This window comes from Puma concolor, chromosome B3 (assembly GCF_028749965.1).
Source record: "Puma concolor isolate L17-30 chromosome B3, mPumCon1.1.hap2, whole genome shotgun sequence".
Taxonomy (NCBI): domain Eukaryota; kingdom Metazoa; phylum Chordata; class Mammalia; order Carnivora; family Felidae; genus Puma; species Puma concolor.
The window spans coordinates 16,424,643-16,436,226 of NC_141672.1; the positions used below are offsets into that span (position 1 = coordinate 16,424,643).

The 11,584-nt window shown below is 39.7% G+C and overlaps 1 protein-coding gene and 1 long non-coding RNA gene across 4 annotated transcripts in view; both read right to left on the reverse strand.

Annotated features, from left to right (window-relative positions):
• SPATA7 (spermatogenesis associated 7) overlaps nt 1-11,568 on the reverse strand; it is a 40,207-nt gene extending 28,639 nt beyond the window's left edge. The window contains exons 1-3 of one of the 3 annotated variants that reach the window (XM_025919579.2): nt 11,387-11,568; nt 4,441-4,515; nt 2,250-2,345 (exon numbers count right to left, since the gene is read on the reverse strand). In XM_025919579.2, coding sequence (XP_025775364.1) covers nt 2,250-2,345; nt 4,441-4,515; nt 11,387-11,405 — 190 coding nt within the window. In that variant the 5' untranslated portion in view covers nt 11,406-11,568. The remainder of the gene's footprint in view (nt 1-2,249; nt 2,346-4,440; nt 4,516-11,386) is intronic. The other 2 variants (XM_025919580.2, XM_086709071.1) reach the window with 2 other exon arrangements.
• Nucleotides 8,712-11,380, reverse strand: LOC147579774 (uncharacterized). Its single transcript, XR_015252094.1, has 2 exons — nt 10,783-11,380; nt 8,712-10,742 (listed from the first exon to the last, which is right to left on the reverse strand). It is a non-coding gene; the product is annotated as an uncharacterized LOC147579774 (long non-coding RNA).
• Nucleotides 11,569-11,584: the final 16 nt, after the last annotated feature.

Here is an 11,584-nt window from a genome sequence, read left to right on the forward strand (position 1 = left end):
TAAGCGTCCAACTCTTGATTTCAGCTCAGGTCATGATCTCAGCATTTGTGAGATTAAGCCCTGCATCAGGCTCTGTGCAATCAGCTTGGAATTTTTCACCCCCCCCCCCCCCCCGCCCCCTGCCCTGCAACTCACGTGTGCTCTTTCTCTCTCTCTCAAAATAAATATTAAAAAAAATAAAAAACACAAACTTTAGCTCTTCAAATGAGAAGATAAAAACTTTTTTAGAAGACATTAGTGAAAAACTGGTGAAATTCAAAAAAGTCAGTAGTTACCAGTATTCTATCAATAGTCACTTGTTAGTTTTAATAACTACTATGGTTATATAAGATTTTAACATTAGGGAGAGCTGGGTGAAGGGTTTCTGTGACACCGTACTGTTTTTGCAATTTTTCTATAAGTCTAAAACAATTTCACAATAAATATTTTTTAAAGAATATGAAAAGGTAAGTCTCAGGAAGAAAATATATCTGATATACAACCTGTTTTTAATACATAAAGAACTCTCACAACTTAGTATTAAGAAGACAAATAACTTATCTTTAAAAATGGGCCAAAAATTTGAACAGATATTTCACCGAAGAAGATTTACAAATAGAAAATAAGCACAAGAGGGGCGCCTGGGTAGCTTAGTTGGTTGGGCATTTTACTTCGGCTCAGGTCATGATTTCACTGCTCGTGAGTTCGAGACCTACATCGGGTTCTGTGCTGACAGCTAGGAGCCTCTCTGCCCCTCCCCTGCTCATGCTCTGTCTCTCTCTCTCTCTCTCAAATATAAAATAAAATATGTTAAAAAAAAAAAGGAAAATAAGCACAAGAAAAGTTGTTCAACATCATAGGCATTAGAGAAATACAAGCTAAAACCTGATGAGCCACCACTATGTCTCCACTAGAATGGCTACGAAAGGAAGTACTGTTCTGGTGAGGATGTACAAGTGACAGAAATACACAATGGCAGTCACTCTGGAAAACAGTTTGGCAGTTTCTTACAAAGTTAAACATGTACTTACCATTTTACCCCACAATTCCACTCCTAGTGAATAAATTTAATCAAGTAAAATGGAAGCATGTGTTCAAAGACTGTATGTGAAGATTGTATGCTTTATTCCTAATGGCCAAAAGTGAGTCAAAACAATCCAAATATCCACCAACTGATGAATACATAAACAAATTACGGTATAGTCACTGACTGGAAAACTACTTAGCAATAAAAAGAACTACCGATGCACACACCAACATGGATTAGTCTCCAAAGCGTTAGCTAATTCAAAGAAGCTAGACACAAAATGATTCATACTGTATGATTCCACTTATATGAAATTCTAGGAAAGGAAAACTATAGTCATAGAAAGCAGATCAGTAGTTGCCAGGGATTGAAGGAGGAGACTGATTGCAAAGGACTAGGGAGAACTTTTTAGGATGATGGAAATGTTCTACATCAGGGGTCAGTGAACGTTTTCTGTAAAGGGACAGATGGTAAACTTTTCAGGCTTCGCAGAGTGATATGGTCTCTGTCACAGCCAGTCGACTCTGCCTTTTAGGGCAAAAACCACCATAGACGATATGTCCAAGAATGAACACGATTGCCTTTATATCTGGACAATGAAAGTTGAATTTTATGTGACTTTCACATGTTACAAAATATTGCTCTTTTGATTTTTTTCTGACCACTTAAAAATATAAATATAAATATTATTTCTAGTTCAAGACCTGTACAAAAATAGGTGGTGGGAGGGTCTGACCAACAAGCTGTAGTTGGCTAGTCCCTGTTAAAGAATGATTGTTGTGGTGATCATACAAATGGATATATGTTCCAAAACACAGATACTTAACTGTACACTTAAAATTAGTCATTTTATTATATATAAGTTATTATCTCAACAAAGCAACCAAAAAGAAAAAAAAGAGCAGCTGGTATCTTCTTTGTACAATTTCTTTAGATGTGAAAACAAAAGCAGATTATAAACTTTCATTATATTAACATCAATATCTAACCACAAAAATGTATTAGGGATAACACAGGTAAAATGAAATAAGTAGTTATTATATAGATATCACATAGAGTTAACAAAAATGGCATTCTGAATTTTCTATGTATAGAAGTTATAGTTAACAGGTGATATCTTGCTACATGAAACATAAATACATTTATATATAATATATTCATTTCTGCCACAGATTTACCCTAACTAGAAGTGAAGCTGAGGATTTAAATTGGATATAGAAAGTTCACATTTGCACATTTTTACCTTTGGCTGAAAGGATTTTATTATAGTGAGCAGCCATGTGATTCTTGACCAGGTGGAGAGTACTTAGTCTGAGAGAGGAGGAGTCAGTGCAAAAAGCTAAAAATTAAAACATATTTAATCATTATATATTTAGAATTAATATCAAGTTATGAGAAAAACAAGATATTGATTATTAAGCTCATTTTTATAAAATGTCCTGAAAATTAACATACTGACATATCTGTGATGCTGGGTATGTCCTAGCCTTCACCTTGCACTGGTAACTGACAAGCTCTTGACTACTTGGGTTCAAGCCTTTCTAAGACTGAGAGTTTGGGAAGAGATTCTGGAATATAATCTATTATCATTACATTTACAAAACTATTTCTTATTGACAGACATTAATCTCATAACTAACAGCGTTTAGCTTGCTTGCCTGATTATAAAATAATGTTAGCATTGTTAATAGTTGAGTAAGTCAAACAAATCCAAAACTCTAAAATTCTCTGCAAAGATTCTTTTCTGAGGGGCGACTTCTAATTTTACACCTGAAAACACAATCAGTTTACTGCACTCTTTTTGAAGTATTAGGAATATATTAAGACAAATACGATCACATAGAAATTCCATAAGCTTCTCAATCTCATCTAAACTGTTTAAAAGATACCTTAGAAATAATTAAGCACTTATATATGAGTGTATAAAATGTAAATAAATCTAGGCATAACTTTTTAAACATTAAAAACCATTTTTGAGAATACATACATATAGTTAAACAAAACCAACAGCTAAAATGGCATATAAAGATTGAAAAGTAAGTGAATATCCTGTCATGACCCCTAGCCTCCCCTCCCAGAAGTATACTCTACTACCATTTTTATGCATCCTTCTAGGGAAATTCTATGCATAATACAAACATATACAGTAACGATAAGCTTGATACTTGTACTACAATTAAAATTTATTGAATAGGTACCGTGCATGCACTGTTCTAGACTCTTCACATGTAAAAGCCATTTAGTCATTATTACCATTTAAAAGAAGTGGAGACCAAGAGAGATGTGAATAAGGTCTTCAAGGTCGCACAGCTGATAAAGGACGCAGTTTAGATGTGAACCAAATCAGCTTCATACCTAGAACCACTATACCTACAGCAGCTCCACACATATATCCTTAAAAAAAAATTTTAGCAAACTACATATTGTTGTTCTTCATCCTGTTTTTCTAATGTATGTATACTTTACATCTAGTTTAAAATTTTTAGTTAAAAATAATTTTTCAACGTTTATGACTCTGCTTTATGTGTATATATACTTTATTACCAGAAACAAGTAAGTTAATTGAAAATGCGATCCGTCTTTCACTTTTAGAGGAACCAGAATCAAAGACTTTTCATGTAAGTAAGGAAAAAAAGGTTTTCAATTATTTTGCCTAAAAATGCAGTTTAAAATTTGAAGCTATAATTATAAAAATATATTTTAAGTTCATGTTAAAAATTTAAAGCCTTTAAAGTGTGAAAACACAGAAAATTCAGATTTCCTTTTCATAGGATCGAGAACTCCAGTTGGAAAAGAGGCCCATCGGTGTTTACTCTGGATACAAATTGCATTTTTCAAGTGCTCTTCCCTTTCAGTACCAGTGTCTTTAATAACCTCCTGACCGCCATTTTAACAAGGAAGGTAAGCTGTATGCCAGGGTGGTCTGCCAGCAAAGAGTAGAGCTGGGCCGGAGATACAGCAGGGAGTGGGAGGCGACCAGGTCCACGTCCTAGGCACAATAGTAGTGTGAAATGATGGCCTCCTAAATTTTCTCAAGAATTCCTATACTATTTAATTATAATTAACAATACGAGGTTCAATATTGATTACATGAAGTAATTTTTCATCATGTCATACAATTTACAAATAAAGGAAACAAACAGTCAACGTTTTAACAAATAATTTTTTACCATTTATTTTTTTTTTAATTTTTTTTTTCAACGTTTTTTATTTATTTTTGGGACAGAGAGAGACAAAGCATGAACGGGGGAGAGGCAGAGAGAGAGGGAGACACAGAATCGGAAACAGGCTCCAGGCTCCGAGCCATCAGCCCAGAGCCCGACGCGGGGCTCGAACTCACGGACCGCGAGATCGTGACCTGGCTGAAGTCGGACGCTCAACCGACTGCGCCACCCAGGCGCCCCATTTTTTTACCATTTAAACACCTCACTTACCATTACTTTTGGTGCTCAAGTGTCCTTTAAATAGGCATGGTGAACCATATCTGGGAAGGACAGAGGTTGCTCTGACTTTTAACAAAAAAATATAAATTAGGATAAGTAAAACACATCTTTCACGAAAACAAAAATACTGAGCATTTAAAAATAATAAATCTACCTTTGATTTTAAATATCAGAATTGTTTTATTTTGTTTATTTATTTTTAAGTAGGCTTCACGCCCAGCACGAAACCCAACGTGGGGGTTGAACTCACAACCGAGATCAACAGCTGAGCTGAGATCAAGAGTCGGACCCTTACCTGACTGAGCCACCCAGGCGCCCCTCAGAATTGTTAAAATTTTATTCAATCATATTACTAACCAGCAATGATACATCAGACAGACAAAAATTCTGCCATAGATAAAAGGCCTTCTCTTTTAACAAAGTAAGTTGTTTCCAGAACAGGTGTACCTTGAGACTTCAGTTTCACTGGATAAAATGATAACTATATCAATTATGTTATCTGATACATATTAATTTTATTCTGTATACCACTGACCTACCAGATTTTTTAATGATTTTCAGATACAGTTGAAGTGAGATTTTGAGTTAACACATATGTATTCATTATTTAGTTAATCATAGGTCAGTCTGTCCTTAAAAATAATTTTAAGAAAGTAATCCCCGGGGCACCTGGGTGGTTCAGTCAGTTGAGCGTCCAACTTCAGCTCAGGTCATGATCTCACGGTTCGTGAGTTTGAGCCCTGCGTCGGGCTCTGTGCTGACAGCTGGGAGCCTGGAGCCTGCTTTGGATTCTGTGTCTCCCTCCCTCTCTGCCCCTCTCCCGCTCACATTCTATCTCTCAAAAATAAATAAATGTGAAAAAAATTAAAATAAAAAGTAATCCCCTTACAAAGCAGTTTAATAAATTAGAAATTATATAATATAATGTCACTATGTAGAAGATATATAAAAATGTCAGAATCAGAACTTAATTATTAAAAGATGTCTTAAAGTTCATCTAGTCCAACTTACTTACACTCTTGTCTGGATCCTATCTCCCCTAAAGTCAGTGTCTCATCTTTCAGACCAGATGGATGGAAAATTAGACATCAACCTCCTCACAATATTAATTTATTTCCTCCAAAAGTAGATTGGGTATTGAGGGGTAACCTTCAAGATAAGAAGGCTGAGTTACAGAGTTTAATGGGATTTAACATGCAAAATATGAATACTGTATCACTAAGACATGTTTTAAGTGTATAAAAGGGTCAGTCTGCCATCAGGTGGGCTGCTATAAGCTATAAAGGCGTGGAGGGGGCACAAAGTCTGGAAGAAATATAGATGACTGAAAATAGAAAAAGAGGTGTCTAGATAGAACTAAAATCCAGGACCAGAGAACAAAGTCTGCTAAAAGAGACTAAAATAGAAAAACAAGTTGAGATCAGAATGTCTGAGAAGATCCTTCTGTATCACAGGCCAGAGAGCAGGAAGGAAAAAAATCAACTTATTATTTAGGACAAGAGAGATCAAGATTACACCATTTGAATTGGTAATGACAGTCATGAAATTAGCATAGTTTGTTTCTACCAGGAAAGAAGGGGGTCTGAAACCTAAACACACAAAAAAGCAAATTAACCAACAAAAACTCTCAAGCAGACCTTGTGTCTATGGAGGAAAAATAAGTGTTTCACTTTTTGCCTGCCCAGAACCCAATGCCCCTGTATGTGGAGACAGGACCTCAACTTGCCCTTGGGGAACCACTAGCCCTTCACTTTTAGTCCAAGTGGTTCAAGTACAGCTTATTCTACTGCTCAGAGGTGGGCATATAATCCAAATCTGACCAGCTATGCTGAGTGAATCAGGAATGACTATGTGACCCAGGTCCAGCCAATGACACACAATCCTGGGACTTTTACTGGAACCATTAGGAAAGAGACATTCTTTCCACTGGGCTAGAGCCCAGAGCAAGACAGAAATCAGCCTGGAACTTCTGGTGGCCATCTTGCACCATACAAGGGAGACCTATCTGAGAATGAAACCTACCTGGAGAAAAGTAGAAGACAGAGAGATTCCTGGTGATATTGCTTGAGTCTCTGGATCTAACTGAAGCTCTACCCTTACCAGACTTTTCTTTATAGGAGCTAAAAATTCTCTAAGCCAGTTTGAATTGGGTTTCTTCACTTGTAGTCAAAAGTTAATTTATTGAATACTAACCGTGCCAGATACTGTTCTAAACACTTGGTAGCTACAAATGTACTTGATCCTTACAACAATCCAATGAGACAGGTATTATCATTGTCCCACTTTATAGATGAAGCACAATGAAGTAAAGCATGTAATTTGCCCACGATTACACAGCAACTATGTGTAACAGATTCAGAGTTTGTGGATCTCAATCCAGGGGAACCTGATAAATGTTATGTGTTCTGACTGTTCCACTGACCAGCCATTCCTCCACCTCTCTCTCTCTCTCTCTCTCTCTCTCTCTCTCTCTCTCTCTCTCGGGCCTCTCTGTTCCCTGAGAAACAATGATATTGAAATTAGGCCAATTAATAACCCTACAATATCCTCTAAGTGCTCAAGTGAAAGGACAGTTACGTATCTCTCACTTTATTTTTTTAATTTTTTTTTAAATTTTTTTTTTCAACGTTTATTTATTTTTGGGACAGAGAGAGACAGAGCATGAACAGGGGAGGGGCAGAGAGAGAGGGAGACACAGAATCAGAAACAGGCTCCAGGCTCTGAGCCATCAGCCCAGAGCCCGACGCGGGGCTCGAACTCACGGACCGCGAGATCGTGACCTGGCTGAAGTCGGACGCTTAACCGACTGCGCCACCCAGGCGCCCCTCTCTCACTTTAAATCAAGTTAGAAATGACAAAGCTCAGTGAGGAAGGCATGTTGAAAACCTCGACAGGCCAAATCTAGGCCCCTTGCATCAAACACTTAGCTAAGTTATAAAAATGCAAAGGAAACGTTCTTGAAAGAAATTAAAAGTGCTGCTCCAAGAAACACATAAATGATAAGAAAGTGAAACAGCCTTATTGCTGACACATAGAAAGTATTAGTGGTCTTGAGAGAAGATCAAACCAGCTACAACAGTCCCTTAAGCCAAAGCCTAATCCAGAGCAAGGCCCCAACCCTCTTCATTTCTATGGACTAAGAGGGGTAAAGAAGCTGCAGAAAAGAAGCTTGAGGCTAGCATAGGTTGGTTCAGGAGGTTTAAGGAAAAGAAGCCATCTCCATAGCATAAAAGTATAAAGTGAAGCAGCAAGTTACCCAGAAGATCTAGCTAAGATAATTAATAAGGATGGCTACATTAAACAGATTTTCAACGTAGATGAAACAGCTTTACATTAGAAGAAGATGACATCAAGGACTTTCATAGCTAGAGAGAAGTTCCTGGCTTCAATGCTTCAAAGGACAGGATGACTCTTGTTAGAGGCTAAAGCAGCTGGTGACTTTAAATTGGAGCCAATGCTCATTTACCATTTCAAAAATCCTAGGGCCCTTAAGAGTTATGCTAAATCTACTGTGCTCTATAAATGGAACAGCAAAGCCTAGGTGACAGCACTTCTGTTTACAACATGGTTTGCTGAATATCTATCTATCTATCTATCTATCTATCTATCTATCTATCTATCTACCTACCTACCTACCTTGGTGTTCCTGGGTGGGCTCGATGGATATTTTAAGCCCACTGTTTTGAGGTCTACTGCTCAGAAAAAGATTCCTTTCAAAATATTACTGCTAACTGACAACGCACAGGTTCATCCAAGAGCTCTAATGGAGATGTACAATTAGATTAATGTTGCTTTCATGCCTGCTAACACATTATCCATTCTGCAGCCCAGGGATCAAGGAGTAATTTCAACCTTAGAGTCTTATTATCTAAGAAATACATTTCATAAAGCTTTAGCTGTCATTCTTCTGATGGTTCTGGGCAACAGAAATTGAAAATCTTCCGGAAAGTATTCACCATTCTAGATACCATTGAGAATGTTTGTGATTCATAGGAAGAAGTCAAAATATCAACATTAATAAGTTTGGAAGAAGCTGATTCCAACCCTCACGGATGACTTTGAGGGGTTTAGGACTTCGGTGGAGGAAGTACCTGCAGATGTGATAGAAATAAGAAACCTAGAATTAGAAGTGGAGCCTGAAGACGGGACTGAATTGATGCAATCTTACAATAAAACTTGAACGGATGAGGAGTTGCTTTTTTTTAAAATTTTTTTAATGTTTGTTTATTTTTGAGAGAGAGAGAGAGAGAGAGAGAGAGAGAGAGAGAGAGAGAGAGAGGCAAGTGGGGGAGAGGCACAGAGACAGAGAGAATGAGAGAGAGACAGAGAGAGAGAGAGAGAGAGAGAGAGAATCCAAAGCAGGCTCCAGGCTCTGAGCTGTCAGCACAGAGCCCGACATAGGGCTTGAACCCACAGACTGTGAGATCATAACCTGAGCTAAAGTCGACCGCTTAAACGACTAAGTCACCCAGGTGCCCAGAGGAGTTGCTTCTTAAAGATGAGCAAAGTGGTTTCTTGAGATGGAATCTATTCCTGGCAAAGATGCTGTGAAGATTGTTGAAATGACAACCCAGGATTTAGACTATTACATAAACTTGGCTGATAACCAGAGGCAAGGTTTGGGAGGATTGACTCCAGTTTTGAAAGAAGTTCTACTGTGGGTAAAATGCTATCAAAAGGCATCGTTCGTGAACAGAGAAATCGTTCGTGAAAGGAAGAGTCAGCTGATAGGGCAAGGTTCAATGTTTAATGTTGTCTTATTTTAAGGAATACCACAGTCACCCCAACTATCAGCAACTACCACCCTGATCGGCCAGCAGCCATCAACATCAACGCAAGATGGTCCACCAGCAAAAAGAACACCACTTGCTGAACGCTCAGATGATGGTTAGCATTGGTTAGCAATAAAGTATATATATTTTTTAATTTATTTTTGAGACAGAGAGAGACAGAGAGCAAGTGGGGGAGGGGCAGAGAGAGAGGGAGACACAGAATCTGAAGCAGGCTTCAGGCTCTGAGCTGTCAGCACAGAGCCTGACGCGGGGCTCGAACTCACGGACCGTGAGATCATGACCTGAGCCGAAGTCGGACGCCCAACCGACTGAGCCACCCAGGCGCCCCAAAGTATTTTTATATGAGGGTATGTACATTATTTTTTAGACATAATGTTACTGCATACTTAATAAACTACAGTGTAGGGTAAACACAACTTTTATATACACTGGGAAACCAAAAATTTTATTTGACTCAGTTTACTGAGATATTTGCTTTATTGTGGTGGAACGGACCCTGCAGTATGTCCGAGGTATGCCTCTGGACTTTAAATTTTACATATTTCCTTTCCCATGCTCCCACCTCTGCCATGGGATAGTATGTAAAAATAATGGCTCTAAGGTTTCACATTCCTCACCTGGATTCAAAGCCTGTTCTGCCACTTACTATGACCTTGGCAAGTTATATATGAGCCTCTTATTTACTGTGAAATGAGGATAATACCTATCAAGATGTTTTTGTGGATTACATAATGAGATAACTTGGGAGTTGTTTCTGTTACACAGCAAGGATAGCTTATGTTGTAAAATTTCTAAAAAACATAAAAGCATGTTGGTTTGCTTTTTCTGGAACTTACGTTGACAGTGTCAGAATATACAGTTTGCTATCGATGGATAGTAATCTCGTATGTTCACAACAGCACTTATTTTGACCAATGATTATGTAATAAAAGCACACTCATATTCAAAAGCGAGACACTGCAAGGAACCATCTAGCAGCTTGGTTTAAAGATACTTTTAGGGGGTGCTTGGCTGGCTCAGTGGGTAGAGCATGTGATTCTTGATCTTGGGGTGGTAAGTTTGAGCTCCACATTGGGTGGAGAGAGGACTTAAAAATATATACAAATAAATAAAGATACTGGGTCCACTTGACCCAGACAGTATTCAATAAAGGGTAGGTGAATATAGTGATTATGGATTAGTCCTTTGCCGATAACACTGAAGCCAACAACACTGCATCATTTGGAAACATACAAGAAATGCAAAATCTCAGCCCCCAGCAGACCTACTGAATCATAATCTGTTTTTTTAAGTTTATTTATTTTATGTGTGTGTGTGTGTGTGTGTGTGTGTGTGTGTGTGTGAGAGAGAGAGAGAGAGAGAGAGAGAGAGAGAGAGAGAAAGAGGGCGTGAGCGGTGGAGGGAGAGAGAGAGGGAGAGAGAATCGCAAGCAAGCAGGCTTCGCACTGACAGTGCACCGCTCAACGCGGGGCTCCATCCCCCAAACCATGAGATCACGACCTGAGCCGGGGCTCCATCCCCCAAACCATGAGATCACGACCTGAGCCGAGATCAAGAGACCAACTTAACCAACAAAGCCACCCAGGCGCCCCCATAATCTGCATTTTAACACGATTCCCAGGGGATTCCTATTCACATTAAAGTTAAAGAATCCCTGGGTTATTTGTTTTGTGGGGAGGACGGTGGTTACAGAAGGGAAGATTTCGTATTTAACCGATTACTTAAAATGTGCCAGGAGTTATATATTATCCGCATTGAAACTTCAAGAACTCTATGACATGGACATTTTACTGTCACATTCGAGAGATGAGGAAATTGAGGGCCGTCCTTGCGGAGAGCAAGGGAGCTTGATCTGGGGGACCTAAATTTAGTTCCTCTGCCTCGGAGCCACCGAGGTAAGAAAGGCTGCATCCGCCGAGTTCAAGAGACCGGGCCTCGAGCAGTCAAGGCCACAAATTCTGAGCAGGCAGGACCTCGTCCTCCTGTGCGCGGGTTAACACTGGGGCCAAAAGTGGCGAGTCAACAGGGGACCTGGAGCCCCCAGGGCGCAGCCCCGACCCGCGCCCACGCGCCACGGATCCCGGATCCCAGGCCCGGTTACGCGGCGGCGCGAGGCGGCGATCGCCCTTGAGAGTTCCCTTTACCTCTCCGGCTGCCATTCATGCTTAGATCCTCTTGCCGCCGCCGTGAGGACACGCCGGACCCCCTTAGGTCCTTCTCCGGGCAGGGTCAGCCCCCGCAGCAGGGGACTGGCGCGCAGGAGCCGGCGCGGGGCGGCAGCCGCTGGAGACCGTCGCTAGGCCCGTTGCTAAGGGCCGGGGCCGCGGCGCCGGGATTGTGAC